The sequence below is a fragment of the Cebidichthys violaceus genome, unplaced genomic scaffold, assembly GCF_023349555.1.
Source record: "Cebidichthys violaceus isolate CVI_PGR_0920_01 unplaced genomic scaffold, fCebVio1.0.p SCAF_12, whole genome shotgun sequence".
In the NCBI taxonomy this organism is placed as follows: Eukaryota; Metazoa; Chordata; class Actinopteri; order Perciformes; family Stichaeidae; genus Cebidichthys; species Cebidichthys violaceus.
Genome location: NW_027176285.1, coordinates 1,443,235 through 1,470,713, shown reverse-complemented (window position 1 = coordinate 1,470,713; position 27,479 = coordinate 1,443,235). Strand labels below are relative to the sequence as shown.

Sequence of the window (27,479 nt, the reverse complement as noted above, 5' to 3'; positions counted from 1 at the left end):
AGTGAAAGAGCGACTCATTGGACCACAGAGGAAGCAGAGATGAATCTAGATGTCTGTCAAACGGCTTTGTTGCGCCCCCCCCCCCTCCCCAAACAGGGAAATGATGAGCGAGAGCGACTTCGGTCAAGCTCACCTGTGTCAGTCAGTGCAAAGTCTGAACTAAGGAAAGCCGTTTGACCACATCGAGAATCAGTCCGCAGAAGACAAAATAGCATCGGAGCAATAAAACTCATAAAGAACAATAAGTCCTCGACAATGCAGCCAGTGACACAACCGCTGTGGGCAATGAGGCTGTACTGTAGAGGACTCAGGATGTGGTCAGTTGAAAAAGTATGACAAAAAGTCACAGGGTAATGGCAGACTACGCACAACACACATCGGCAAAATATATCGGAGAACAGCTTTTTGAGTGTGCAGTTGGAGTTTTATGTCACCAGACCTCTCAAAAAAAAAAAGAAACCTCCATCAAACACTAAATGAGCTCCAAAGAGGAAAGAGCTGAAACAGCAAGGTGAAGCAGACGCGGTGGAGAACGGTACCCGACGGAGACGGCGAGGATCAAACAGAGGAGCCAGCTCAAAGGGTTGGATGAACACGGACAGAGAGGGAGGAGGAGGAGGAAGAGGTCTGAGATGAATCCAAAGGATCGGGCTGGATGGCAGACAGATGATAAAAGGCGTAAAGATGCTGAGCAAACGGAAACTTGGGTGAACAATATCTATGAGAAGAAATCTAGAAGACAAATTAAGGTTACAGTTTGGACTAAGACCAGAGGAGACTCAAAGGAGAGCAAGAGAGGAGGAGAAGTCCTAGACAAGAGGCTACGACGACAGCAGCCTCGCAAAACGTGGCCTCTTGCCCAACGACGCATCAACACAACCTCCTCTGCACCCGGCAGGATGACGGCACCGGTCGCTGGACTGGTTCAGAATAAAACCTACTGGCTCCCATGATTCAGGCCAGCTTTGCGAGGCTACTGTGACAAGGGAAGTCAGAGATTATGGTGGACAGAAGCCGAATCAGATCTAAGATGAGGAAGCACATGAGATACTATGTGAGGACCAGGGCCTGTGAATCTGGGAGGTGACCTCACAGTAAAGGCACAGTGCTCTGCTGGCGTGGTTGATGATGCTCATTCATGCTACTACAACCTCTGATGACAGCTACTGCAAACAATGGACAAAACATCGATGACAAAGCACATTTCCTCTTCTTCTTCTTCCGTTCCGTTTCCACGCTCCGTGACAACGTCCCCACTCCCGACTTTGGATCTTTGGGCTCTCTTGAATCTGGCAGTACATCCCTCCTTAGCACCAGAATGTTGTTGAAAACACGAGTCCTCGTTGATCAGATGATTTGGTGCTTCTTTGTCTTCAGTCAAGTCTTCTTCATATGTTTCAGAAGAATATACACACACACACACACACACACACACACACACACACACACCATGTGATAAGACAAAACCTGCACAATACAGCCACACAAACATACCGCATGTCAGCTCAGTACAGAAGTCCTGTTTCTGGAACTAGCCCCATGAATTTAGCCCAGGGTTGAATCAGTCGGATCACTTGACTTTGTGCATTTTGCACCTTTGTTTTTAAGGACTCCAAGAGTTACAGAAGCACGGATTTGGAGACACGTGAAGCAAAAACAACCATTTTCACTAGAACAAAAAGAGAAAGCTTTTACAACACAAAACAATAAAACTTTCATATCATCTTAAATATGTAAACAAACACTACAACTTAAATATATTTGGTGTGATGCAGACATATTTAAATACAAATCTTTGTTTCGTATCAGCTCTCATGTGGTGCGGCTGATTGTTGCGCTGCAAACGCTGGAGCCCTATTGCACTTCAGTAGATCTTTCAGCTTCAACCACTGGTCTAATTCAACGTCTGCAACCGTGGGTTACACGTCAAAGGCTTTCCGAAATCTCTAACATCTACATGGTGTTCCCTTTTAAAAAACAAAAAAAACCCTAATGTCCTTTGCTTATTTTCATCTCAAACTCCGTAGAGCGTGGTGGAAATGAAGACAAGGAGACCAGAGAGGTGCCAGACATATTATTATAAAGTTAACCTCAAAAAGCTGTAGTTGTCATGCAGGTCTGTCACTGCTGATTGTGCAGGTGAAGTCGGTGGTAGAGCCTCCAGTCTTTTACGAAACAATCTCACTGACAAACAGAGAGACAGTTTAGGTCCTCACAGGTCCCGCTGTTGTCCCACAAACACCTTTTTGTACTGATTCCATTTGACTTCTCAGCATCCTTTAAGTCTGTGGATATCTGTAGTTAATCGTTTTTTGCATTCTGGATGCCAGGCAACTACTACGCCACACATCCCTCCCAGTTGTGTCCCCCAGCAACACATGGTGTGATGGACCAGGATGGATTGGCGTGGCTGCTTGAGGCCTGTGTGGACAGGGACTGTGTGGCTATGAACGGTGGTCTCAAGTTACCAAATACTAGCTTTGTGCCTCTCTCTCTGTTTGCTGAGGTAGCGAGAGGAGTTGCTGGGGATGGATGGAGTGCTGCGTGTGTGTGTGTGTGTGTGTGTGTGTGTGTGTGTGTGTGTGTGTGTGTGTGTGTGTGTGTGTGTGTGTGTGGGGCTTGCATAAGTCTGCTTTTAGGGATTTTAAAGAGCAAAGTGGTTTTGGGAATACAATGTGTGTGTAGCTGTAAATGGGCATTTGAGTATTGGCGCAAGGGAGTGTGTATGGCTATCACTTTATATGTATTTTATTATGGGGACATGGTCCTGCATTCTGCTATTCTTGGTCACGCAATATTGTCTTCTTTTCTGTGTCTGTGTGTGTGCGTGTGCATGTGTAGATGTAGCGGTCAGCCTGCTCATCACAATTTGTGTTTTCCTGACAGGATGGAGCGGTAAAGCTCCTCGTCCAGCTGCACATAAGACCCTCTTCTGGAATCCAGGAAGTAAAGTTTGTCTGACACCGCGCTGGGGTCAAAGCTGTCCCGACGCAAATCCATCTTCTGAAACTTAAACGTTCCTGAGAAAGAGACAGAGAGATTGTGTAGGTATTTCATTTTGCCAATTAAGCTGCCAATAAACCATCTTCGGACCTGCGTCCACGTAACGTTTCTGAGTGTCAGCGTCTTTTTTCAATTGTTCCAAATGGAGGAGAGAGCGTATGTATTGAAGCTTAAAAATCTCTCAACTTTTCAGAAACTTGTTCCATCACAGTAGAAAATGAAGGAGAAGCTTGTTTTGGCTGAGCCTGTCAATCTAGAGCTGTATGTGTCAGACCGACAGTCATAACACAGACCGGAAAGCCCATTTGTGGGAGCAGATCGGTCGGGCGGATGAAGATTGTTGCTGGTGCTTTTATGATCGTCCATCTTGCGTTACAGCTGTCAGGTTGAGCGTTGACGGCTCAGTATGGAGGTCAAGCATCCTCCGGTTGGCGCTCATGGTGGAAAAACCACGGTCAAACAAATAAATAAGAGTCCAAATAGATAATAAAAAGCAGCGATGCTGGTCTATCATACAGCGCTGGGATGAAGCGCTCCCAGAACCTTGCTGGCAGAAAAAAGAGGCTATGTGGACACAGGCCCTGATAGTTACTTTACTTTAACTACTTTTAGAAAAATATAAAACAAACCACTATTCAATCAAATGTTCATTTTTAAAATGAGCAATATTTGTCTGACAATTTTGTTCAGTTAAGTCATTTTTCAAGCAAAAAACATCTTCTGGTTTCAGCTTCTTACATAAGAGGAGGAGCGGATTTTAAATGCGGCGTTTACAAAACGGCAACCAACAATGTGAAAACTGTGTAAACAAATCAATCAAAGTTCTAGTTACATTCAAATCAAGATCTTCAGAAGCGGACACACGGCAGTGAAAAGAAAAGGCTACCTGTCTTGTTGACCTCCGGAAGGAATCGAAGGAACACAGGCCTGGCGTAGGGAGGAAGAGCCTTCTCCATGTCCTTCACAAACTTCACCAGGTCAGTGGAGTGAGACGGATCAGCGATGGCGGCCATTCCAGCCTTTCCCTCGGCTCCTGTGCACACACAGAAACGGGGCATGTCGGAGGACTGCTTCTGAGGACCACTGAGGGTGAAGGTGAGACTAATGTTCTCTTGGAGTAGTCAGTTTGTGTTTTTATTTCTGTTGAGGCAGCACGTATTTCACATGTTCTCTGCTGTGATCTGTCTGACTCGTATCTAACATTCAAATATTCGAGCATGTGTATTGACAGATGTTACCTGGTACTTCCACTCCGTAGACAACGACATCTTTCATGTCTAGCAGCTTGCTGAGAGTTCCCTCCACCTCGGTCGTTGAGACGTTCTCTCCTTTCCAGCGGAAAGTGTCTCCTGTACGGTCCTTGAAGTACATGTGGCCGCACTCATCCATGATCAACACATCGCCTGGTGAGAGCATGGGGGGGGGGGGGGGGGGGGAGAATAGATCATATTCATTTAGTCAGTCAGCATGGAGTACAATGAATAACTCACTATGCATGTATGTATGTATGTGTGTGTGTGTGTGTGTGTGTGTGTGTGTGTGTGTGTGTGTGTGTGTGTGTGTGTGAGAGAGAGACTCTAACCGGAGAGGTAGGCACTGTCTCCCTTCTTGAACACACTGTGAGATATCTTCTTGCTGGTTGCTGATTGGTTGACATAGCCATCGAACCTCCGGAGAGGGTCATTCTGAATGATCCTGCCGACTAGCTGCCCAGGTTCACCTAGAGAGAGAACAGAAGAATTTATGAATGCAGAACTGCCTATTATATTGGCTAATCGCATGTAAAGTGGATTGTTTGAGCTCCGTCAGGGGTTTCAGACAGGACTAAGTGTGTGTGTGTGACTGTGTGTCTACAGCGCTTACACAATGCCAGGCGATCATTCTGAGGGAGTTTGTTGAAGCCTTGTTGTGCGCCTATTTACCAGGGAGCTGAGTGTTCAGCCCCCTTCTTCAGCCAGAAACTTTGGATGTCAACATTTCCAGAAGAACAACCCCAGTGTGCCCAGAGTAGTGATTTGTGATGGATGTATGATCATAATCAGTCTTAGGTTTTCTGAGCATATGGGGCTATTTCCTTCCATTTAATATTCTCTATTTATAAAGAACAAGCACATTGTACATACGGTACAGACGTACATATAGTACAGAATATGTGTCCAGCTTTATTCCACTGATAATAAAACGTACGATGTGGATGGGATTATATGAGCAGCTGCCTGCGCTTCATGAGGTATTTTTTTTCTGCTTAACACCACCACTCTGTATGCACTTAAGTGTAAAGTTGACATTTAATAAGTGTATAGATTAAACCTACCAGGTTTACAAGGAATGCAGACGCCATCAGGTCCCCTAATGAGCTCCATGGTCTCCTCATCAACCCTCACCAGTCTGATGGGGTAGATGAAGGGTAGGATCTGACTGTTGAAGCCACACGCTCCAATCTAGAGCACAGACAAAAAAAAAAAAAAAAGATGAACAAGGCGGACCGGTTCCAACCGGCCAAACTGCAGCGCAGTGTGTCGTCCCGTCTTGTGTTTAGAAGCAACCAAAACTGAAAACAACATTTTTAGAATAACTGCTTAACATGAAAAGGATCAGAGAGAAAAGCAACGTAAGGTGAAACTCTCTGAGGCGAGTGGGTGGTGGTAGTCTTAAGGATTTCAGAAGAGGGTGTTTCACAACATTACCGACTAAAAACGCACAACACAAAGAAAATCGAGGCAAAAAAACAACAACGCTGAAAACCTGTTTGGTCAGAGCATCATTACCACTTCGTTGCACATTCCCACCTTGTTATCAAAGTTGCCCAGGCTGCAGTTGCACTCTGTGGCGCCGTAGAACTCTGCGATCTGTGGGATGTTGAAGCGGTTCATGAACTCCTCCCATATGGACTGGCGCAGGCCGTTGCCCAGTGCCATGCGCACCCGGTGTTGTTTCTCCGTGTCCCGAACCGGCTGGTTCAGCAGGTATCGGCAGATCTCACCAATGTACTGCACAATCTGGAGGAGAGTGGAGCAGGATGATAGTGAGAAGGAAACAAAAGTTTAGTGATGAGACAGAACAGACAAATCATTGATTTAACACCAAGCTTACGATAATGAAAAAGGGATTCAGAGAGATTAACTGGGGAAGAACATGAAATCTTGAGATTATTTTCAAAGAAAGTGACAGGAAAGACATCTTTTGAGTAACACTGTGAGATTGCGGTGTGCTACTCTGCCCACCAAATCTTTGGCGGTGACTTGTGATCCACATGATTACTTACAGTGCAGTTGTATTTGGCACAGTCGTCCCAGAAACGCGAGGCAGAGAACTTCTTTCTAATGACTACAGTCATGCCGTGTATTATACACTGGCCCACTCCCACAATGTTACCTGTGGTAAAAAGAATTACGAAACATTGTCATGGTCAGAGCATGATAGCCTCAACGTGGAAACATACAAAGACATAGTTTAAAGCAACAACATGCTACTTGTACCCCGTTTTCTGTAAGCGGAGAAGTCAAGAACACCAAGACTAAGTGTTTGCCAGAAAAGACACTCATTCAAAAGCACAGGTCAACAATAGCAACACGTTTTGTTGCCAATTGGCTTCATCCACTATCTTTGCCTGGATGCTGTTTCAAGCTAAGTTCACCAAGATGAACATTATAAAGGAACTGATGCAACGAAACAAGAACAGACGGGCTTTCGGACATGAGGGAAAGTTGCAGATTTGAACTTATAAAATATCAACTTTAATCCCACACATTTATAGTTTTACCTGCGGAGTGGTAGAGAGGAAGGCAATCGTACAACACGTCATCTGGAGTCATCCTAAAGCCGTAATATACCAAGGCTGCCATGCGGTAGTACCTGAAAACAAGGGTGAGGCACGAGAAGACAAGTCAAAAATACGTCAAAACAAAACCAAGTTTTATATATATTTCTCTTCCAACAGTATTTATACCACACATGAAAGCGGCACGGATCAACAAAGAGAGCAGCTGCAGAGTTCCTGTGTGTCTGCTAGTGAGCCGCACGGCTTCTTCCTACCTGCTGTGCACAACAATAGCAGCTTTAGGCATCCCAGTGGTTCCTGACGTGTAGATGTAGAACAGGCGATCTGAAGAAAAGAGTGAGAAAACTCAATGTGCTGTGACTGGTTCGCTCGCGCACTCAGGGGCGTACAAATGAAAGCTCTGTTATGTTCAAATGTGTGACTCTTTTTTTAAATACATTTTGCTGAAATGCTCACTTCTGATTAGCTGTGCAGGAGTGTAAACGCTTGGCTTCCATCCTTAATTACAGGCCAATACACAGTTCTGATTGAAAGCTCATTTTGAATAGGTTACAACACTGATGCATAGAGGCAGAATAAAGTAGAATCCATTATTAACGATTGTAAAATGACACCAACAAGTCTCTTTTTATCTCTGGGAGAGTGCGATGTGTGGGCAAAGTGGTCAATGCCTAGACAGCACCATCCAGTCCAGACCAAACGCCAACATCCAGATGTGTACAAACTGGCTTTAAATTCAGTTGAGGAGCTCCTTTGGCCATGAAACACTCGTTTTTGGATTTTGCGTTCCTGCTCACAACCAATTGTATCTGTAATAAACTCAAACCGCTAAACAGAAATACAGGTCTGAGCTCCGGGTTACAGCCAGAGATCTGGATCATGGTGGCTACATGCTACCTTAATCCATATACAAATTTCAAACCTCTTCACTGGGTCCTTTGACATTTGTATATCAGCTGAATGGGAGCCAAGTCTTGCCAAGTGTGAACATGAACAAAGGTCACAGGTTTTTATTGCTGCAGCAGCCAGTGATTAGATATAGTGTTCAAGTGCGGAAGTGAGTGAGCAGGTCTCCTCTAGCTCGTTTCCTTATGTGAACCGAGGCTTTCTGGAGCGATTGCATTGTATGCCCTGGAGATTGTAAAGCCCTCAGAGGCAAATGTGTGATACAAGTATGATTTACATGACTTGATTGTTGATATCGTGGATTCAACTTGTCCTCCCTTTAACCCATGCACTGTAGTTGCCTTAGAAACAAGAAACCAATATAGTCTCTGGTGATGAGTCATCGGAAATTCCAAATAACTACAACAGCAATAACAGCAGCAAATTCTGGTTGATATTAATTTCTGTATTGCTTTGGTTGGAGTAAGTACTGAACTTTTGATTGAAACATTATCATTACTTATGACCAGGACACATAATTATTACTACACCACAGGAAGCATCACCTAAAATGACTCCCAAAAGCATCTGTAAAATGTAGTTTTGTTTAACGACAAACATTGTCGGTGAACTCTGACCCAGATTCGTTCCCGGTCTTACCTGTGAAGCAGCGTTGCGGCCGGCTTGGCAGGTGAGACGGGGCGTTATCCAGCAGGGGCTCTAGGCACTCGGTTCCCTGTGGGACTCGTTTGGGGTCCCAGTCTCCTGAACAGAACATCTGCACGGTTTTCCCCATTAGACTGTGGACCTCAGACACCGCTGTGAGGGTAAACAGAAACACATTTAAAGTAGCGTTAATACGTTTCACTATCCCAAATTACAAGAGGACTTCATGCGGCACAACATTTAAGCACCACAGCAGACAAAGGGGAAAAAGGAGGTACGTGTCAGAGTAGGTTGAAATGAGTTGGGGTGTCAGGTGGAAGGTGAAGGAGAGGAGAAAGGTGCAGTGTGACGAAAAGGCATGAGAGTATCAATATGTTAGAAGGGGGCAGCAAACTGCTCTCATACTCCCCCCCCTGTAAAAAGAGTGCATCTTAATTTAGACGCCTGAAGTCATGCTGGCTCAGTAGTAATGCTACTTGCTTGACTTTGGCCTGCTCTGTAGCAAAGAGTCTGCATTTCCAATTACTTAAAAAGGTATAAAGCACACGACGAGTCCAACACAAACACTGCTCCATCGATCCCGGGATGAACAGCTCAAACCTCATCCACTCTGTATCGCTGTGGAGATCGGGGCTTTCTTAGATTGGGCAGGGACCCAGAAGAGGGTGATGAGGAGATTGAAATAGATCCCTAATTTATGTTTGACCATTCAACTGAGCTGCTGCAGTTTCATATCGCTAGTGTGTCCCAAGTCTAAGCAACATAATATAACACAACACAGGTCAGTATATGAGACATCAGAACAAGTCATTTGTTCTGTTTGTACTTTAAAGAAAACCTCCACAAATACACACATCTGATCATGTAATGTTTGATTTCAATCTTAAATCTAATTTGTTTATTATTCAATACAACAAATATAAGGTCTAGAGCAGCACTAACAGGAAAACACAGGGATATAGATACTGGATGTTCTAGCTGCCTCTTCAGTCTACACTCCTGGCTACAGACTTTCTGCACGGCTGCTAGTTATGATTTTATTGACCACTTTGTTTCCATTTAGAAGACGGAACATTAACATAGATGGGATGGCATTCATCTCTCCAGACATGCGGTAAAGCAATTTGTGTCAAATGTGAGGAAATCTCTACCTAATTTATCTCACTTTCCCTCCAGGCCACTATGAGACAGAAGTTACATCTAAAATGAATATTTCAGGGAATCCACTGACCCTCTATATTCTGATTGAACTGTTTTCTTAACAGAATTCTCAGAATTCTCATAAATTGTCATCCCTAAATTTGACATTATTCTGATTCTTGGTGATTTTTATTTGCCACCCTGCGTTGATATTCGGGCTACTGATCATAATTGTATTTTATTCAACAATACCTTGCCCTCTGATTTCCAGATTTGCTCTTCCATTGACACCAATGAGATAGTATCGGTCTGGTTTTAACACGACCTGTTCTGAATAGAATTGCACCTTTTAACACAAGAAAGCCCAAGAAGACTTTTCAGCCATGGATAAATGAGGAAATCCGTTCATTGGAGAGAATCTGTCGTAAAATCAGTCCAGAGAAGGAACCTTTGACAGTCAATTCAGCAGTTCACAATGGTCGAGGTAACTACTTTGCTGAGATCATTGAGAGAAACCAGCGTAACACCAGAGTGCTCATTGAATTTATTAGCTGCACTACAGATGCCCCACCTAATGGAATTGAGCCCTCAACAGAGATTTGCGAGGAGCTTTTATCTTTCTTTTCCAACAAAGTCATTAATATATAAGAAATCCATTTTACCTCACTGTCTCTTGTAACACCTGAATCTCCTCCTCATTTCTGCTGCTCTCAAAATATATATTTAAATCTGTCTCAATTGTTAATTTGGCCAAAACCATAAACCAATATGAAGCCGCCATCCTGTCCTCTTGATATCCTTCCCACTCGCTTCTTTGAAGACCTGCAGCTAGTTTGTCCTTTTATATATATATATATATATATATATATATATATCATAATCAATTCACATCTGGCCCCGTCTATCCATCCATTCATCCATTCATCCATTTTCATCTGTTTATCCTGAGCTGGTTGTGGAAGAGCTAGAAAACGTTGCTGGGGAGAGAAACGTCTGAATGAAATAAGGTGCTATACAAAAAATGTTTATATCAAATTATCTTATATGCTGTAATTATTATCCATTAAAGCTAAATATTTATCTAACACTGTTTTTTTACATCTGCTAATTTGTCGTTTTAGATGTTCTTCCATATAGACCTTGAATCCATCTTGGTTTATCATCTATCAGCTCTCTTTCTGACCATCTCAGACCTTGAACCGGGCAGATTGATGATGGAGGTATTTCTCCAACTCCCTCTTTCCATTCCATCAGCCATTTAAAGCTCCACTGGCTGATATTGAAGAGACACCTCCTCTGAAACCCATCTATCTTTTATGACCTCTGTTGCTCTATCTCTCTGCACCACTCACCTATCCCATCACAAAGGAAACACAACAGCACTCATCAGCAGAAACCAGCGCTGTTCAGATTGTAAAGTCCTCCCAGACCATCTTCAGATTTCTGGCCATAAACTTGACAATGTTGTAACTATAACAAACAAAATCTGCCCAACATATCCTTCAGATCTTTCTCTAATTGCTAACTCTGCACATCCTCCTCAATCCTCCCAGCTCTTACCTTCATTCAGCTCTGAGCCAAACACCACAGCCTTGGCATTGGAGATGGTGACACAGTGGACCAAGGCCTCTAGTCTCAAATTGAAGTTTATAAGAGCGGCCTCTACGCCGATTTTGGCCATGCCAAGCCAGAGGCCCACATACTGGGATCTGTTCTCCATGAAAAGAGCCACAACGTCGCCGTCCTGAAGAAAGAAACAAAAGGAGGGGCTCGTTTTACAGATTGTCATCAACCGATTTTTTTTCCCCCCAATTCTTTCAGGACTATTTTGTTTTGTTAGGACCTACCTGGAAACCCCTTTCCAGCAGCAGGTTGGCCACTCTGTTGGAGTACTCGTCCAACTGTCGGAAGGTCCACCTCTCCCCAGTGCCCTCGAAGATCAGCGCCGTCTTGTCCCCGTGGCGGGCCACCGTTTCAGCAAAGATCTTGGGAATGGTGTTCTTCTCTCGGAGGTGGCGTCTGACGTTCATCTTCACCTGCAATAGCACACCTGCCGCACTGAAGGAGCAAGAGAACATATTATTAAAATGGAGAAAACAGACCATTTACAATAACTCTTCCTGGTATGATTCTGTTACAATTTTACAATTCTGGCAGCACAGTCTGTGGTGTTGATTTTTGCACTTTAGCGACAGGAACGGAAACCAGCCACGTCCTCTGCACACCCTGCATGGATGGCAAGAAATTCAACAAGAAGCTTAAGATATTCTTTGGATAACGGTCAGCAGTAATAAGAGGTCTGGTGTGCATCATTTGTAGCTAAAGGGCCCAAATTTGGAAAATAACTAGACATGTCATTCATAGTGATTTGATATTCAAAGCTAAATATGTATTAATACTATTAAATAGCTCATCTACATCTGTAGTTGACCAACTAAAGTTCATCGTTTTTCCTATACTGTGTAAAAGGTAACAGCACAAGACATAAAACATTATGACAGAGATAGCCGGGTGGGTCCCGGGGCAAAGTCTGCCTAAATGGAAGGACGTCACTCAATAATTTACATTTATGGTGTGAAGGCACAGATAGTGGGACCCTTAGCTGTCTGGAGCTCATTGTGTTGCAACAGAGGAGCTGCACTTTGTAATTATCATCTTTCTCTCAAGATACTTCTGTAGTTGGAAAAGTGACTTTTAGTTAGATCTTTAATAAATCTGATATTATTTATTTGTGCTAAATTCTTTGTTCCTTTTTTCTACATTCATGAGTTTCATGAGCTCCACTGCACAACCAGTTATTGTAAAAAAAGAGGCTTTTTCACCAACTGACCCACCTAGTGACAATCACAGCTAGGTTGGGTTAGCTTACGAAGGCATTAAGGTGTGAACAATTCTGCTTCTTACAGCGGAAATACCTCCGCCTCGTCACAGTACTTTACTGAACAGGAATAAATGAGTCACTGGAGAAAGGGCATGCTTTGCCAGGGTCAGATGTGGTACATGTTTAACCTTGGGGCTTCAGCCATTATCAACATATAGACAAATAATTACAACGCTATCAGAACTGCACTTAAAGTGAGCGAGGGGTGTTTGCGTATGAGCGTGTGCACACACCTAGGTAGCTGAAGCTAGTAACAGGCCTAAAGAGGAAACATACGGTAGTTATGGCAAGCTCTTATTTGGAGCAAAAATGCCTTTAAACATACAGCCTTGGAAACTGTGATTTCTAACTCTCTAACCAATGAGAACACAGAGGCCATGTTTTGGACACAATGGGTCACAGAATAACTGATTACTTCTGGTTTGGTCAGTTTTGCTTATATGTCATGGAGAGGTCATTAACACTTTCACAACTTCCTGTTTTACAATGACTGGAGCTATAGAGGTAAAAAGGAAGTTAATCACAAACCAATTACCTTGGTAACCCCCAAATGTAAATATTGGCTGTAGGCAAGACAGTAAAAAGATCTGCTGTTTCCCATTCCTCTCTATTGTCCTTTGTCCTTCAGTTCAGGCTACCTGCCATGTCAGGTTTTGAAACACACACGACAGGCGTTTGCAGCTTGTTCGCTAACCCTGGCTGTGAAAGCAGGCCTGCGGAGGAAGAGCCTCCGGCCTTTTGGTGAGTTCTTCGGAGCTGGTTTTTAAAAACATGTACGGCTACATTTTTGCAATTTTAACTTGCAAATGTTCCTCCAATGGAAAAGCTCGTTCTCACAGTAACAAGCACACATGTCCACTAATCAAACCGTACAGTCGCATTACTGTACGTCCAAGGCCTTGTTTTGGCTGACTTCAATTATTTTCATGAACTTTGATAGTTGTGGTTATCAATTACACATTTGCTATTGATGTGGCTTGAATGAACACTGTAGGAATAATAACCCATTTTTATAAAGAAGACGTTTTTAACAGTACATTGAGACAATGATAGGACTACAGATACGTAGTGTAGTGACACTGCACGTTTTGGCTGTGGCTCCTTTAACATTACATTATGGTCATTTAGCAGATGCTTTTATCCAACGTGACTTACAATTCAGTATCTATCTACACACTGTAAGCACAGCTACGGGAGACATTTTGGGGTTAAGTGTCTTGCTCAAGGACACATTGACATGAGACTAGCAGGAACCGAACCCCCGACCCTCTGACTGAAAGGCGGCCCGGCTCTCCACTTAGCCACTTTAGATAGTAATCAATAGCAATGATTGTAAATGCTTGAAAGAAAAAGTTTCAAATTACATGAAGTTTCTAGGTTTCATTAACACAGGAACCGGGCCAACACATACACAACATTCCTCACACTTACTGTAAGTCTCTGCCAATGGTTTTGGCAAAAATCTGCAGGAAGCTCCATCCTCCGCTTCCCAGGTAGAAGATCAGGATGGCTGGGAGAACCTGGTACCAAGGCAAGCCCACCAGCAGCCTCATCACGAACAGCAGGGCTGTGGTACACGCTAGACGCATCATCCTGGAAGAATGCACCAGCACATATAAACATATATACACACACACACACACACACACACACACACACACACACACACACACACACACACACACACACACAGATAATGGCTGCAGACCACAGCAACAGTTCAGACCAAACATTGGTTCAGTAGGAGAAAGATTACATGCGATTAAGGAAAGCAAAGAACACCGATTCTGAACATTCCCACGATAGCATTTAAGGAAACCACTTCAAGAATGTAATCTATGATTTGGGGTCGACATCCTGTGCCCAAGTTAATCAACTGACTTGCGAGCTGGCAACGAATGAGGAAGCAGTTACCCATATGTAACTATACTGTATGTTGTCATGCAAGTGTTCCTAAAACAAGTAAAACAATATGCATTTTGTCTCACACAGGCAGAATAAATGTTATTTTCTCCTGCAGTTGAATAAAAGCCAAGGCTACGGAGACCTTGGGGAAGTTCTAACTCACAGCAAAGTGTCTGTAGCGCCTGCTGAGAGCAGCAGAGGACAGCGTGTGTTGACATTGGTGTTCAGTGCCACCTAATAGCTAGGAATATGATCCTAAAGCGGTAAACGATAGGCGTACATAGGCTGCTGCTTATTATATATTCATTAGCCTATGTAGAAAAAAAACAAAAAACCTGCAGGATTGTAATTTCACAACAACTGATCATATTTGAAAGATATTCGTTTTAAGGCAGAAGGCCTGCAGCTCTTCCTCGCGAGCCAAGATGCTGACTGGCTGTGTATTTGCTCCGTCTCCCTGCATGAGGCTGTAATGATGAGGATGGCTATATCACAGCGATTCAATATGTCTGCTGCTATAATATAGACCAGCGCTCTGTGCTACAACACTATCATTCTGAATGTCCCACGGATCGACATGATGGCGTTTTATTTAAAGATGTATAAAGGAAAAATTATGAATTAAGAACGCTGTAACCAAAAAAAGAAAAAGAAAAAAAGGCTTCATCATTCGCCGCCGCTACACCCGGAAATTCAAGAAGCGCGTAGCATCATATTGCGGTAGTGGATGGGGGAAATGATAGCGAGGCTCAACCCACTGTTGGTTAGACTACGCCTCGCTAACCATGCCATGTGCGCGTTTCAGAGCCAGGGCCTGGCATCCGTTATTGGACAATATGCATCGCGCTAACCCGATGTGGTTTATCATGGGCACAGGCGCGCCTGGGAAGCAGGATGCGCACCATATTGCGCGCATCGGCTTAGCTCGGAAGCGGATGGACAAGCGCGAGAGCAGCCTCTTTGAGCGAGACGATGCATGCTAAAATATGCAGTCCACGTTCACATAAATGACCTCTCAATGGACCGGGAGCTGCCCGGTATTAAAGTGTCGCGCCACCTCTCGAGTGCCGTGAGTGGGTCGATCGCCCACAAGGTTGACAGAGGACAATAGTCGCAGCTCGCTCCCGTTCTCCCAGCACACAATAACCAGAGCCATCCGTTGAAGTTGAACGTCGCGGGGGCGCACGGTCAGCTCGGTCTGTGGCGGGGATGATCTCGGTTTCTCTCTTTTCTTGCTTACATACCTTGCACCTCGTTCCCACCGTCACAGCATGTAGGTGCGCAGAAATCCCAGACGTGAAACCCGTTAGCGTGCGATCTGGACCCTGATCGGCTTACAGGCTCGCCTGGTCGCCCCGTCCGCTCCTCGCCGCTTGACAAGAGGCTCACAGAAACGCACGAAGAGACAGGACACACACGCACCGGGATCCCCTCCTGCCGTAATACCACAATGAGCTGCTGCTGCTGCTGCTGCTCCGCTCCTCTCCCGTGCGTCGCGAGTCAAATTCGCCTGACTGTGCGCGTCGACTTTGACCCGGCGATCATCATCCGCTCATTGTCACAATTATTGATATCATATCTGGGATCATTGTAGCTGATAAGCTCGCTAGCAAGCGCAATTCAAATGACCTTATAATTTTCTTAGCTGCGCCCGCCCACCGCCGTTAGCGTCCCATCAGTGCATCAGGAATAAGCGCTGACGGACAGGTGCCTGGACCAATCGGGGGATGGCGGTTCTGCACACATCCCATCCGGCAAGGGGCGGGATTTGCGGCTCTCGGTGAAGAGGAAATGCGGTGCGGCCCTGCCTGCTCTGGCCGACAGAAAGCGAGATCGCTTTCCACCCGGTAGTGACAAGAGCCTGATGCGGAACCGTGGGGCTTAAGAAGGTTGCGCCGCACTGCCATTCGTCACTCCGCGCCCGGCCACAAGATGCGCTTTAACTGCGCATCCGTCAGCTGAACGGGACCCGCGGAACATTGAGGAATGAGGCAGAACAAGGGTGTCAAACAATAGCCTGGTCCTCTCTTGTAGGTGCCACCGAGGCCCAAGATCTACACTAAAAAACGCACCAGTCTGCAGGTTTTGCCTGCAACCGAACGCTACATCAGCTGATTGCTGGAATTTAAAATCTCTAGCATATCTGTGCAAATGAAAACCTGCAGTTATCTTTGCACTCACAAGGTTAAACATGCTGTAGGTGCAGCTTACATATACTTAAAAGTACAGTAAGATGATTAGAATTGTGCCACATAACCGTCAGTGGCTGTAAAACAATTGCTCCAACCACATGAGGTATAATAACAACACAATTGTGAGTCAAAGTCAAATTCTTGTATGTGCAAAAATATGGCAATAAAAAGGTGACTGATTCCTTCTAAGCCGAGAATAGTCTTGTGGCAAACGCCGACGCAATAGAATAACTTAGGCCTAGTTTGAATGACAGCCGGAGGCTGACATTTCACACAGCGTTCAAAATAGCAACGTGACATGTCATGAAACACACTATTAGGGAACAGACTGTAAAAACGTGCCGTAAGACACTGCTGCAGGTCAAACGAGGCTACTTCCCTAATTATCTATTTGAGAGCCCAAATGAATGAGGATACAATTACTTCTAATTTCATCCATTTTTTCAAATAGTTGATTGCATTTTCAACAACACCAAAGTCTCATCAGATAAAAGTCAAAGCTTGACATTTATCATCTGGATACACAAACACAGTGTATACACCACACTGACCCCAGTATGTGAGATGCTAAATGAGCGTTAGGCAACTCACAGATCAGGATAAGAAAAATAAATAGGATGAGCTTTGACCTGCAGACGAGATAAAAGAGCACTATTTCCACCAGTCACTCTCACAATTTCACATGAAGGCACAGCAGAGCATCATCGGGGGCCGCTATCAGTCCAAGAAGACACATTATCAGTGGTTCTCAGACAGATAAGGACACGCCCAGTATATTATGCTGCTAGCCTCTGTTGTTTGTTCACCATTCTAAAAATGTCCTGCAAGCAGAGCAGCATTATGGAGTTTTTATTAAATACAGGAAGCAAATAGCCAACCCTTTCTTTTTAGTTGAACTGCAGATGGTACAGTGGAGACAGACAGGAAACTGAAAAGGAGTGATCGTTACCTAATATCCTTCCCCTCCAGTAGAACTGTGGGTGCTGATTATCGTGACCTTAAGGGGGATGTTAGCAAACTAATGGGTCGTATTTTTGGGTTGAATTCAGCAGACAGGCGTGTTATAAAATAAGCTAAATGCATCCATTTCAATATTTCACTTCAATGCATTTACTTCATGGTTGGAGGAATGAATGTCAAATATTACCATTTCATTCCACAAAACGAATGCTATAACTATGATGTGTCCAACTTAATTTCCATAGTGGACAATGTCGTGACAATGCAAATGGAAACATGGTGTCTGTGGCGGTCTAATAGACTTATTTATTACATGTTATTGTCAGCTTGCAAAGCATCACGTACCAAGATGCTAGTGCATTTTATGTTACACTTCAATGCTCCAGCATTCCCTCTTTTTTGGTAATGACAAACCAGAGCCAGAAAAGTAGTAAACACTCATGCAGCCATCATCCAAACTCTATTTACATAATCTCAAAATGTCAAAACAGAACAAAAAAAGGCTGGAGTTAATGGCCTCTTAAATATCATTCTCCTCGTGTTACGCTCATTCCCACTTCAGAAATCTCACTCGGTAAAGAGGTGAAAACAAAAATGACCAAGAAAATGGGCGAAGCTGTGCCTGAGAGAGCACACTTTAAGTCCAAATCAATCTTCTCTGGTCTTTTCTCTCCTTGGTCTGAGGAACCACTCTCACCTCTGTGATTTCATCGTTTTATTTTTCAGTCATCCAGCTCCAGACCAAAGTGGCTGTAGAGATCTTGTGTGGTGGTCCCCCTCACAGCAGCTGCAAGATATAGCAAAGTAAGGGTCAGACCCCCTTCAGCGGATAACGGGGTCAACTCCCTCTAGCGCTGATACACAGACCGGTCTACAGCATGCTAATGTGATGCACTGCTAGGATCTTATTGGAGAAGAAGCAGCAACTAGTATCTTCTCCTCACACTCGACATCTTTAGCTGGTGTTCTAATAGCTCAGCTCTAAAGTGATGCAACGGTTTGTCCTTTACTCAATCAAATCGTATTCATATGGTGGGTGTGCACATGCGGTGCTGTTGAAATAAGGGGGTTTGAAGGCCGAAAGCTACAGAGAGGTTCACTGTTTGATGTTTTGTCAATCATATTCGGACCTGCGGGGCAACACTTTCACTGTTTATTCAAAATGTTTGTTTTCACCACCAACTGAAAATGTAAATACAAAAACTTTAATTTATCATCTTGTCCACAAAATCAACCTTTTTGTCACGACAATGACATCATGACAATGGCAAATGTATCGTCAGGGAAACTCCTGGATTAAATAAATAGCTCTAAACGTCTGAAAATGTGTAGATTCAGAAGATTTGTTGGGAGACGTGACAATGCCTGAGAGACAAAGGGACAGTTGTCTTGGGGGGGGGAATACTGCCTCCTCTCTCACTCTTCAGACCGCCCATCTCCTCCCTCTCAGAATAAAAGGCATACAAGAGCAAGTGTTTAGTGTACACTCTTTGTGAAAGTGTGTGTGTGTGTGTGTGTGTTTGAGAGAAAGAACACGATGGGGGCAAATAGAGGATGATAGCAAGCTTTTGTATTTGACAGTTAGTGAGTGTATGCGTCTGCAAGACAGACAGAGATTGTAATTGTGTGTGTGTGTGTGTGTGTGTGTGTGTGTGTGTGTGTGTGTGTGTGTGAGAGGGATGTGAAAGACTGCCATTGTGACAAAGGGGAAACGCCACCTCCATTCACTAAGAGGTCATTATCATCCCGACTCTCCTCTGCACTGTACTGACCCACAATTTAAGAGATAGCGAGCGTTAAACTCACACTATAGATATGAAACCAGATAGACCACTTTTCCCTCAACAGACAACGGCAGAAGTGGGAAATAAGCGAGAACAAAGCGTTTAAGAAATGTACGACTGATCGGTGTTGTTCCTGTGTTCATATTTCACAAAGATCAGCAGACTAAATCAGAGGGTGTCCAGACAAATGATGACAGATGACACCACACAAACAAGCATGTGCATGTAAAAGTAGGCCTAAAGTCATGTTTGTTATGATACACGCACAGACCATAATGGGACTTGGCTATGATTCACCAAAACCTTCCTTAACAAGAGCAGAATGTGTGAACTCCGCACTTCCTCACCCTGATGCAGTTGCAACACATGCACACAAATGTATTTCAACGACATAGACTTACACTCATTGTAGCCTATTGACTTATACTAGTGTGGGCCCAGATATTTGCAGAATGATGACAAAAGCTGTCAGGGGGCGTCAACACACAACTTCATGATCTCTCTGAGAAAGGAATCAGTGATTTGAGTAAAAGTGATTATTAATTATAGCACCAAAAGTAACGCAATTTCAACAATATTCATATGTATATCATCATCTCACGTGTGACAACAATGCTTATCAATATTTGCCAACATATTACTGGACACAGAACGTGAAAGAACTCTCAGTGGCTTAGGCAGAGGCAACCAAGGACATTTTCCAGTTAAGTGTTAAATTAAGTTTTTACAGTCAGGCCAATGGAATGTTAATGTCAACAGAATCAGCGTTGTGGGATTAAATACTGTCCGAAGTTAAAACTGGCTCTGGTTTATGATTTAAGGCCTCAGATGGAAACAGAGACACTGCTCTGCTGCCCTCTGGTGGTTGGCTGCGCAACAACACGTTCCTTACAAGCGACGCGTAATCAGATAACAGCTTATTCAAATGTTCCTTTGATGATTTACTTTTAAATAACCTGAATGCAAATTGTATCAAACATAAAGCTGGATATGGCTGCATATCAGCTTGTAGGAGTACACTCCCATTCATGTTCTCCACAGATATATTTAATTGGTGCGTACCCTTCAAAATACCATGAGGTATTAAACTGAGACCAACCTTGTAGGACCATGTGGTGAACATGATGTTGTCTTTGTTTAATATTTACATTCTTCTCAGTAACTTAAGCAGTTTTAAGGATGTGATGACACGTTTGTACAGTTTGTTTTCTTTGGTCCGAATCACACCAGAGAAAAAAAAAAAAGACATATTGTTGGATGTCTCATCTAGTCTGTTCAGTGTTCACACTGCCTCATCATTAATGAGCCAAGAGGTTTAAAAACGTGACTCAACTCATTCAACAGACAGATTTGGTCAGCCGTCATCTCGCAACACTCGTTTTTTTTCTCTCGGCGTGGAGAGTCTGCAAGGAAGTAGTTGAAAAATGTCTCACACGATCGTAACTGCAACTGGACTTAATCTGTCATATGTATATAAAAAAAGCCCGCTGCCAACAGAGGGAGGAGAGGATGCATCCTATAAATGGCTGCTACATTCAGCAGAAGAGGTGCGTAGACACTGTGGGTGGTTCATGTTGCTGTCATGCCGTACATTTTCCACACCTCATTAGACCCATTCCTACACTCCCCATGTGACCGTGCATCAGATATTAGGATGTCATTGTGCTGATTTGATCACAAGTACTGAGCTAAGGGAGTGAAAGCTCCCACTAGGGTTGAATGAATCAAGCAATAAAAGGATCAGCATGAAAGTGAATTGCAAAAGCTACCCATAAGTACATTATTTATAATCACTGTCCAGCATCTATTTTTAAATTTTGGACTTAATTCTACTATTATGCACGTTTATATGCTGCTAAAATATAGTGAATGTCTACACAAGCATTTCTCTTACCAATACGGCCCAGGAGTGACTGTCCAATGTCTTTGATGTCATTGTATTCATGCAGCATATCAATATGATGCTCCAGCTCCTCTACTCTGCATCCACTGGAGAAACACACACACACACACACACACACACACACACACACACACACACACACACACACACACACACACACACACACACACACAGTCTCACAAAACAATGTGCAAATGCTCATGCAGAGGTGCACACACACAAACACACACAAAATACAAAGAACTGAAAAACATATCAGATTAACTAAACTATACACAGGCAAGAAGAGCAGATTATAGTGGGGATCAACACTATAGATTCACTGGCCCCTAACACTAAACTAAATCATCAACACCACATACTTAACCTTTAGCATGCCATTGAAGTTGGACCTCAAAGACAAACACACACACAGCTGTACTCACTCAGCCTCCAGCTGGGCTATCTCTGTGTCCAGCTGCTCTCTCCTCCTCTCCAGCTCAGCCACCTCCTCTGCAGGGCTAACTTTAGCGCTCTCTGTCACTTGGAGCTGTCAGGTGCAAAACAGACAACCATGATGCTGGGATGCACATGGATGTATGCGCACGTGTGTGTGTGTGTGTGTGTGTGTGTGTGTGTGTGTGTGTGTGTGTGTGTGTGTGTGTGTGTGTGCGTGCGTGCGTGCGTGCGTGCGTGTGTTTTACAGACAGAGAGGGTTACTTACAGGTGATTTGAAGTTGGAGTGTACTCTCTTAAACTTTGAGGAGGGAGTTCTAGGGGGAGAGGGGGAGGGGGGGACTATTGTTAAAGATAGGATGTGTTAAACTTGATGAGACAATGTATAAAGAATTATGTGATAAGAAGTTAATCAGCAATGCCTTAAAATAACGGTATGCCCGTGGTTATCAGCTAACGTTACCTGTCAATGTAAGAAGCTAACGTTACCTGTCAATGTAAGAAGCTAACGTTACCTGTCAGTGTAAGAAGCTAACGTTACCTGCCAATGTAAGAAGCTAACGTTACCTGTCAATGTAAGAAGCTAACGTTACCTGTCAATGTAAGAAGCTAACGTTACCTGTCAGTGTAAGAAGCTAACGTTACCTGTCAGTGTAAGAAGCTAACGTTACCTGTCAATGTAAGAAGCTAACGTTACCTGTCAATGTAAGAAGCTAACGTTACCTGTCAGTGTAAGAAGCTAACGTTACCTGTCAGTGTAAGAAGCTAACGTTACCTGCCAATGTAAGAAGCTAACGTTACCTGTCAATGTAAGAAGCTAACGTTACCTGTTAGTGTAAGCAGCTAACGTTACCTGTCAATGTAAGAAGCTAACGTTACCTATCAATGTAAGAAGGTAACGTTACCTGTCAATGTAAGAAGCTAACGTTACCTATCAGTGTAAGAATCTAACGTTACCGGTTAGTGTAAGCAGCTAACGTTACCTGTCAATGTAAGCAGCTAACGTTACCTGTCAATGTAAGAAGCTAACGTTACCTATCAATGTAAGAAGCTAACGTTACCTGTCAATGTAAGAAGCTAACGTTACCTGTCAATGTAAGAAGCTAACGTTACCTGTTAATGTAAGAAGCTAACGTTACCTGTTAGTGTAAGAAGCGAACGTTACCTTTTCACTGCTCCTTTCTTCAAGTCGTTCGCCTCCGGTGTTGAAACTGGACACTCGTGACTACAGTGAGTTCCAGCAGACTCCTCTGTGTCCATAGTGTCTTTAATGTAAGAGTACGTGCGCTATAGTAGGAGCAGCAAATGATCACCGAAGAAAGTAGGAAGTTCACAATTCGCGGCTGACGGTAAACAGACGTGCGATTGGTTGTTGAAACCGAGAGGCGGGACTTCCATAAATCCACTCGCGAGAGTTTTGGGAGACTTTACAATATTTGCACATTTAACTGATATTAACGCTAGTTCGTTCCTTCTGACACTTCTCAAACCATTAAACACTATCTCTGTCCATAAACAACCAACATTTAATTGTGGTTGTATGCATAGCAATCAGCACTACTAGAGTTTTGTAGAATCTGGCCTCCTGTCTTCTACCTACAGTAAATTAAGAAAAGTGGGCTAAATGCCATTTTCGTTAACATTCACAGATCCCTCTGCATTTTATATAATTACTCGTCAGCACGAATATCCGTCTTCAAGCTAAACTTAAGAGGGTTTGTGTGTCTAATTGTTACAACCAGAGTCAAATCATGTTGTTTGAGTGGGATGTGTCAACCACGCCACTATCCTTATGAGACCACCAGATGGCGACAAAATACAGTTTAAGTTTACTCTTATATTTCTGCCTTCAAAACATCTCACTGTTGATTTCCCTCACAACATATATGTTCTCCTATTCTCTGTCTGTGTGTGTGTGTGTGTGTGTGTGTGTGTGTGTGTGTGTGTGTGTGTGTGTGTGTGTGTGTGTCTGTAACAACCCAATCCCCTGTTGACTAAGAAAAAGCTTTATAATCTGAGGGAGACGTTGTGGCATGTATTCATGTGAACGTCTAAACTGCTGCTCTGAACTGCTCAGGTGCCACTCAGACTGATTCAAAGCCACCGGCGGTCTAAATCTAAATCGGTGGTGGATTAAAAAAAAGCAAAAGGTCACGTTCAATCCACAAACACAGATGCACACAGACGCACATTTTTCCATCACATATCGGGAGCCAGTACAGTTCACGGGGAAAGCACCAAAGGAAGAGGAACACAGCAACACATTTAGCTCTTAAAACACACAGAGAGGCAGATACAAGCCTCATAGAGACGAGAAGAGAGTGAGAACGAAAGGCAGCCAGAATGTGTATCCAGGGGAGTTGGTGTTGTGGGTGTGGAGGACATGAAATTGAATCCATTCTGTGTTGTGTCCTCAGGATTCATTGCTTATTTATTAGTTGTTATACAGAGACAGAGAGGGTCTGCAATGAAAAATTCAGACAGGAGGCATGGCCTTTTCTCCTTTTAGAAATCACAAGATTACACACACTGGGCGGTAATGGCTCCTGCACGCAGTCATGTGTGTGTGTGTGTGTGTGAGACAGAGAGAGGGAGAGATTTGTGGACGATGTCTCCACAAATCTGACACAGCATTATGCATCCCTGTGTGTGTGTGTGTGTGTGTGTGTGTGTGTGTGTGTGTGTGTGTGTGTGTGTGTGTTGCATTTTCTGAATAGCTGCTGTACATCTCAGGGTTTTGTTAATTAGCCTTTAGTCTTTGGTCTTTAGTCTGAGGAAAGTGCTCCTTCCTAATGTGCTACCAACCTCTCGAAGCTTGGACTCACTGCCTGTGTTTATTTTGGGCAGTAATGTCCATATTGGTGGAGACGCGTCTCAGGGACACCAAGATAAAGGACTTAAGTACTGGCAAGGGATGTTTTGTACGTATCCTCGTTATGCTCAGGAACACTGCTGTATGATTTATACAAACATAATTAGAAGTATAGTCAAGGGTGCAGGTGGATGAGTGAATTATTTGCTTTTATGATAGTTTGACTTGTCATAGAAGGGAAAGCACAGGTGTTGCTAATAACATTAATTATGGCTCTGTTGTAGTCAAGTGTCCCAGTAAGTCATGACAGTGTGACAGTGAGACAGCATGCACCGTACCAGAACCCTGAGTGTGAAGCACCTAAAGGGAATTCAGCCATCATTCATTCTGTTTGTGTGCTTTTAGTACTGTGACGTGTCAAAATGTCTCGTGTGAAAAAGGCCTGTTTTACGTTTAGAGCAGCTCAGTCTTCATTGAGTTCACGTTTGCGTTCAGAATTCTTTTTTTAATCTTAACTTTAGGTCCATTTTCTAGCTTTTTATGAGCAAACTTCAACCATAGAGGAAGCCTGTTGGATGTGATTGGCTTGTCTGGAAAATGGTACGTTGAGCTTTGCCTCGTTTCCAGGGTGAAGAATGAACTTTCATGCTCAAACACATTTGTATTTTCTTGGCCTTGTTCCTTTCGATTGTGAGTGGGTTTTTTTTGTTTGTGTTTTTTTTGCCCAAAATCCACACAGAAATAAGAAAGAAAAGCAGTTAACAACCACAATTTTACAGAAGGAAATCAATTCATCTTTCACAATCTGAGGAGAGTTCAAGGCTAACATAGTGAAGCAGGATTCGAAAGGAGTGCATAAGATGAAGGAGGTGGAAGAGGAGGCGGTGAGAAAAGCAAGTATGAGGAAAATGTGTGCAGGAGAGGAGCAAGGAATGGGAATCAGAGAAGGGAACGGGACAAGAGATTGGAACAGCGGGACAAGGAGAGGAAAGGAGGAAAGGGGGCAGGACGCTTTGGCTTGTAATGTTGGTTGGAAGGCCTCATATCTACCATGTTCATAATTCATGGAGGGTCAGCCACTCCTCTGTACTGCATCTAAATTCCACTGCTGGGGAATTATGACCAGGAAGCATAAAATAGACACACACACACACACACACACACACACACACATACACACACACACACTTAGCATGAAGTACTAGAGAGTTAGAGAGAGAGAGAGAGAGTGCACAGGGGACAGACCGGGTGAGAGAGAGAGTGAGCACGCTGCTGCAGGATGAGGGGTAGATGAGGGGGATGATTCAAAGCGTGTCATAAAACATCGATACACCTCTAAAGGCCGAGCTATAGAGCTCTGCTTACACTGGAGGCGATTAGGCCTCTAAATAATTCACAAAGCATGCACACGCGCTTATTCACACAAATACAGGACAAACTTTTATGCAAACAAATACAGAAACAGATACAAAACACACACACACACACACACACACACACACACACACACACACACACACACACCTCCACATGCAAATGTCGACTCTATGCTGTGCACCATTCCAGTGCGAATCATCGATCACATGCTGGAGGGTTGGCTGGAGTAAACTTAGGGGGAAAGATTGGTGTTTACATTATCTGTTCAGACGCACCCAGAGCCTCGGTGAAGGACTCTTCGAGAGAAAGCGGCTGATAGATTGTGAGGCTTCCTTTTAGTTATGAGGCAGACTCTTGCTGAGCTGGACAGTGTCGGCCGTGATGGAAGGATGTCGCCACAAACCTCCAACCTCCCTTTTCACAACAACATCTCAATCAAAAAACAGTATTGATTCCCACATCAGGCGTTTGTGACTGAATGTTAAAGATGCCTTTACTTTTGACAGAGCAATGGAACAAAGCAGCTTGTCTCTGAGCCAGGCTACGGTTTACGCTAAAACGCGTTCTAGACCTCACACTGTGACGCTATCGGACAAGTAGCGGCATCACATGTAAATCATGACTGTAAAGAGAATACATAAATACATTTGCTGCCATTTTTCCTTGCGTGCGGAACGCTAGCGTGACAGTAATTCCCTGTTACAGTGCAAGTCATGTAGGAATAAATGAGTGTGAATGTAGCCACATCACAGAGAATCAGTCGTAATGAGAAAGGCTCTTTTCATGTGCGATGCAGTGCCGTTGTATTAATGCCGTCACAAAATGGCTATTCATGTCTGTGCCAGGGAGGCCTCGGTTTGATATCAGCTCCTATACGCCTCCATCTGTCTGTGTGTTCGGTGGTATGTGCTATTTCTCATTCATCAGCTCTGACTCATCCTTCTAATAACCACCTCGATTTCCTCTCTGAAAGAGTTTTCAGTTGTTTTCCTATTGTGTGATTAGTCTGCTTGCCTCTCTGACTCACTCCGTTTATTGTCAAAATAAAGCTTCCCATTTTCGTCTTTTAGCCGGATGACTTTGCAGGCTATCATCTCCTCGCTTCTGACTGTCAGGTTGGTTTATCATCACACTTTAGGCGTGCCATTCTTGTTTCTTAGCCATCCCGTTCAAATGTGTCTGCTGTCACGCTGCTCACCTCGTCACCTCAGGGCTGACTGGATCTGTGTGCAAACAGACCGAACCGCTGTTGCTGCGGTTAGAGGTTTGTCAGGCTTCACTTTTCTATACGTTACAGTATGTCTAATGTTTGACCTTTAACATCAAATAAAAAAACAGATTTCTCTCTGAGACATATTTACACCTGTTTGCTTTCAGAGACTAATTTCTGGCTGCCGCTAGGCAATAACAATAATTTTCCCTCTGTGAGTTGAGACGATGAACAGATGTTGGCTTACTAGCTTCATTAACAACAAATAGCCGACATATGTGCCCAGCAAAACCGAGTTAAATTGCTTTTCAATATAGGATGGGACATTTTTAAAATTTAATTTCTAGATCAACTTAGGGTGCATTATGGTCCTACTCTCTACTACATGAACACAGGTCTGCTACAACAGTGTCTTCTTCAGACTTAAACTCTTATTTTGAATCAGTATTAGAATTGATCCTTTTTAATAATAATACCTTCTTATCTTATTCCCTTTTATTGTAATACCTTCTTATCTTATATGTTTTCTGTCAAATCTGCTTTGA

The 27,479-nt window shown here is 43.6% G+C and overlaps 2 protein-coding genes across 3 annotated transcripts; both read right to left on the bottom strand.

The window, feature by feature from the left end:
• Positions 1-2,059: 2,059 nt before the first annotated feature.
• On the bottom strand, positions 2,060-18,168 carry slc27a4 (solute carrier family 27 member 4). Of its 2 annotated transcripts, none has more exons than XM_068705849.1 (14): positions 18,111-18,168; positions 13,788-13,949; positions 11,323-11,533; positions 11,036-11,219; positions 8,330-8,488; positions 7,039-7,108; positions 6,767-6,858; positions 6,269-6,378; positions 5,793-6,002; positions 5,318-5,444; positions 4,586-4,723; positions 4,242-4,406; positions 3,890-4,036; positions 2,060-3,020 (listed from the first exon to the last, which is right to left on the bottom strand). In XM_068705849.1, exons 1-14 carry the CDS (start codon positions 18,122-18,124, stop codon positions 2,863-2,865), a joined length of 1,947 nt encoding a protein of 648 aa, XP_068561950.1. In that variant the 5' UTR covers positions 18,125-18,168; the 3' UTR covers positions 2,060-2,862. The 2 variants fall into 2 exon arrangements, with proteins under 2 accessions (XP_068561950.1, XP_068561951.1); XM_068705850.1 differs by lacking the exon at positions 18,111-18,168 and adding an exon at positions 15,506-15,897.
• Positions 18,114-22,884, bottom strand: swi5 (SWI5 homologous recombination repair protein). The gene is made up of 5 exons (XM_068705852.1): positions 22,701-22,884; positions 21,804-21,852; positions 21,526-21,629; positions 21,092-21,186; positions 18,114-18,200 (listed from the first exon to the last, which is right to left on the bottom strand). Exons 1-5 carry the CDS (start codon positions 22,793-22,795, stop codon positions 18,136-18,138), a joined length of 408 nt encoding a protein of 135 aa, XP_068561953.1. The 5' UTR covers positions 22,796-22,884; the 3' UTR covers positions 18,114-18,135.
• Positions 22,885-27,479: the final 4,595 nt, after the last annotated feature.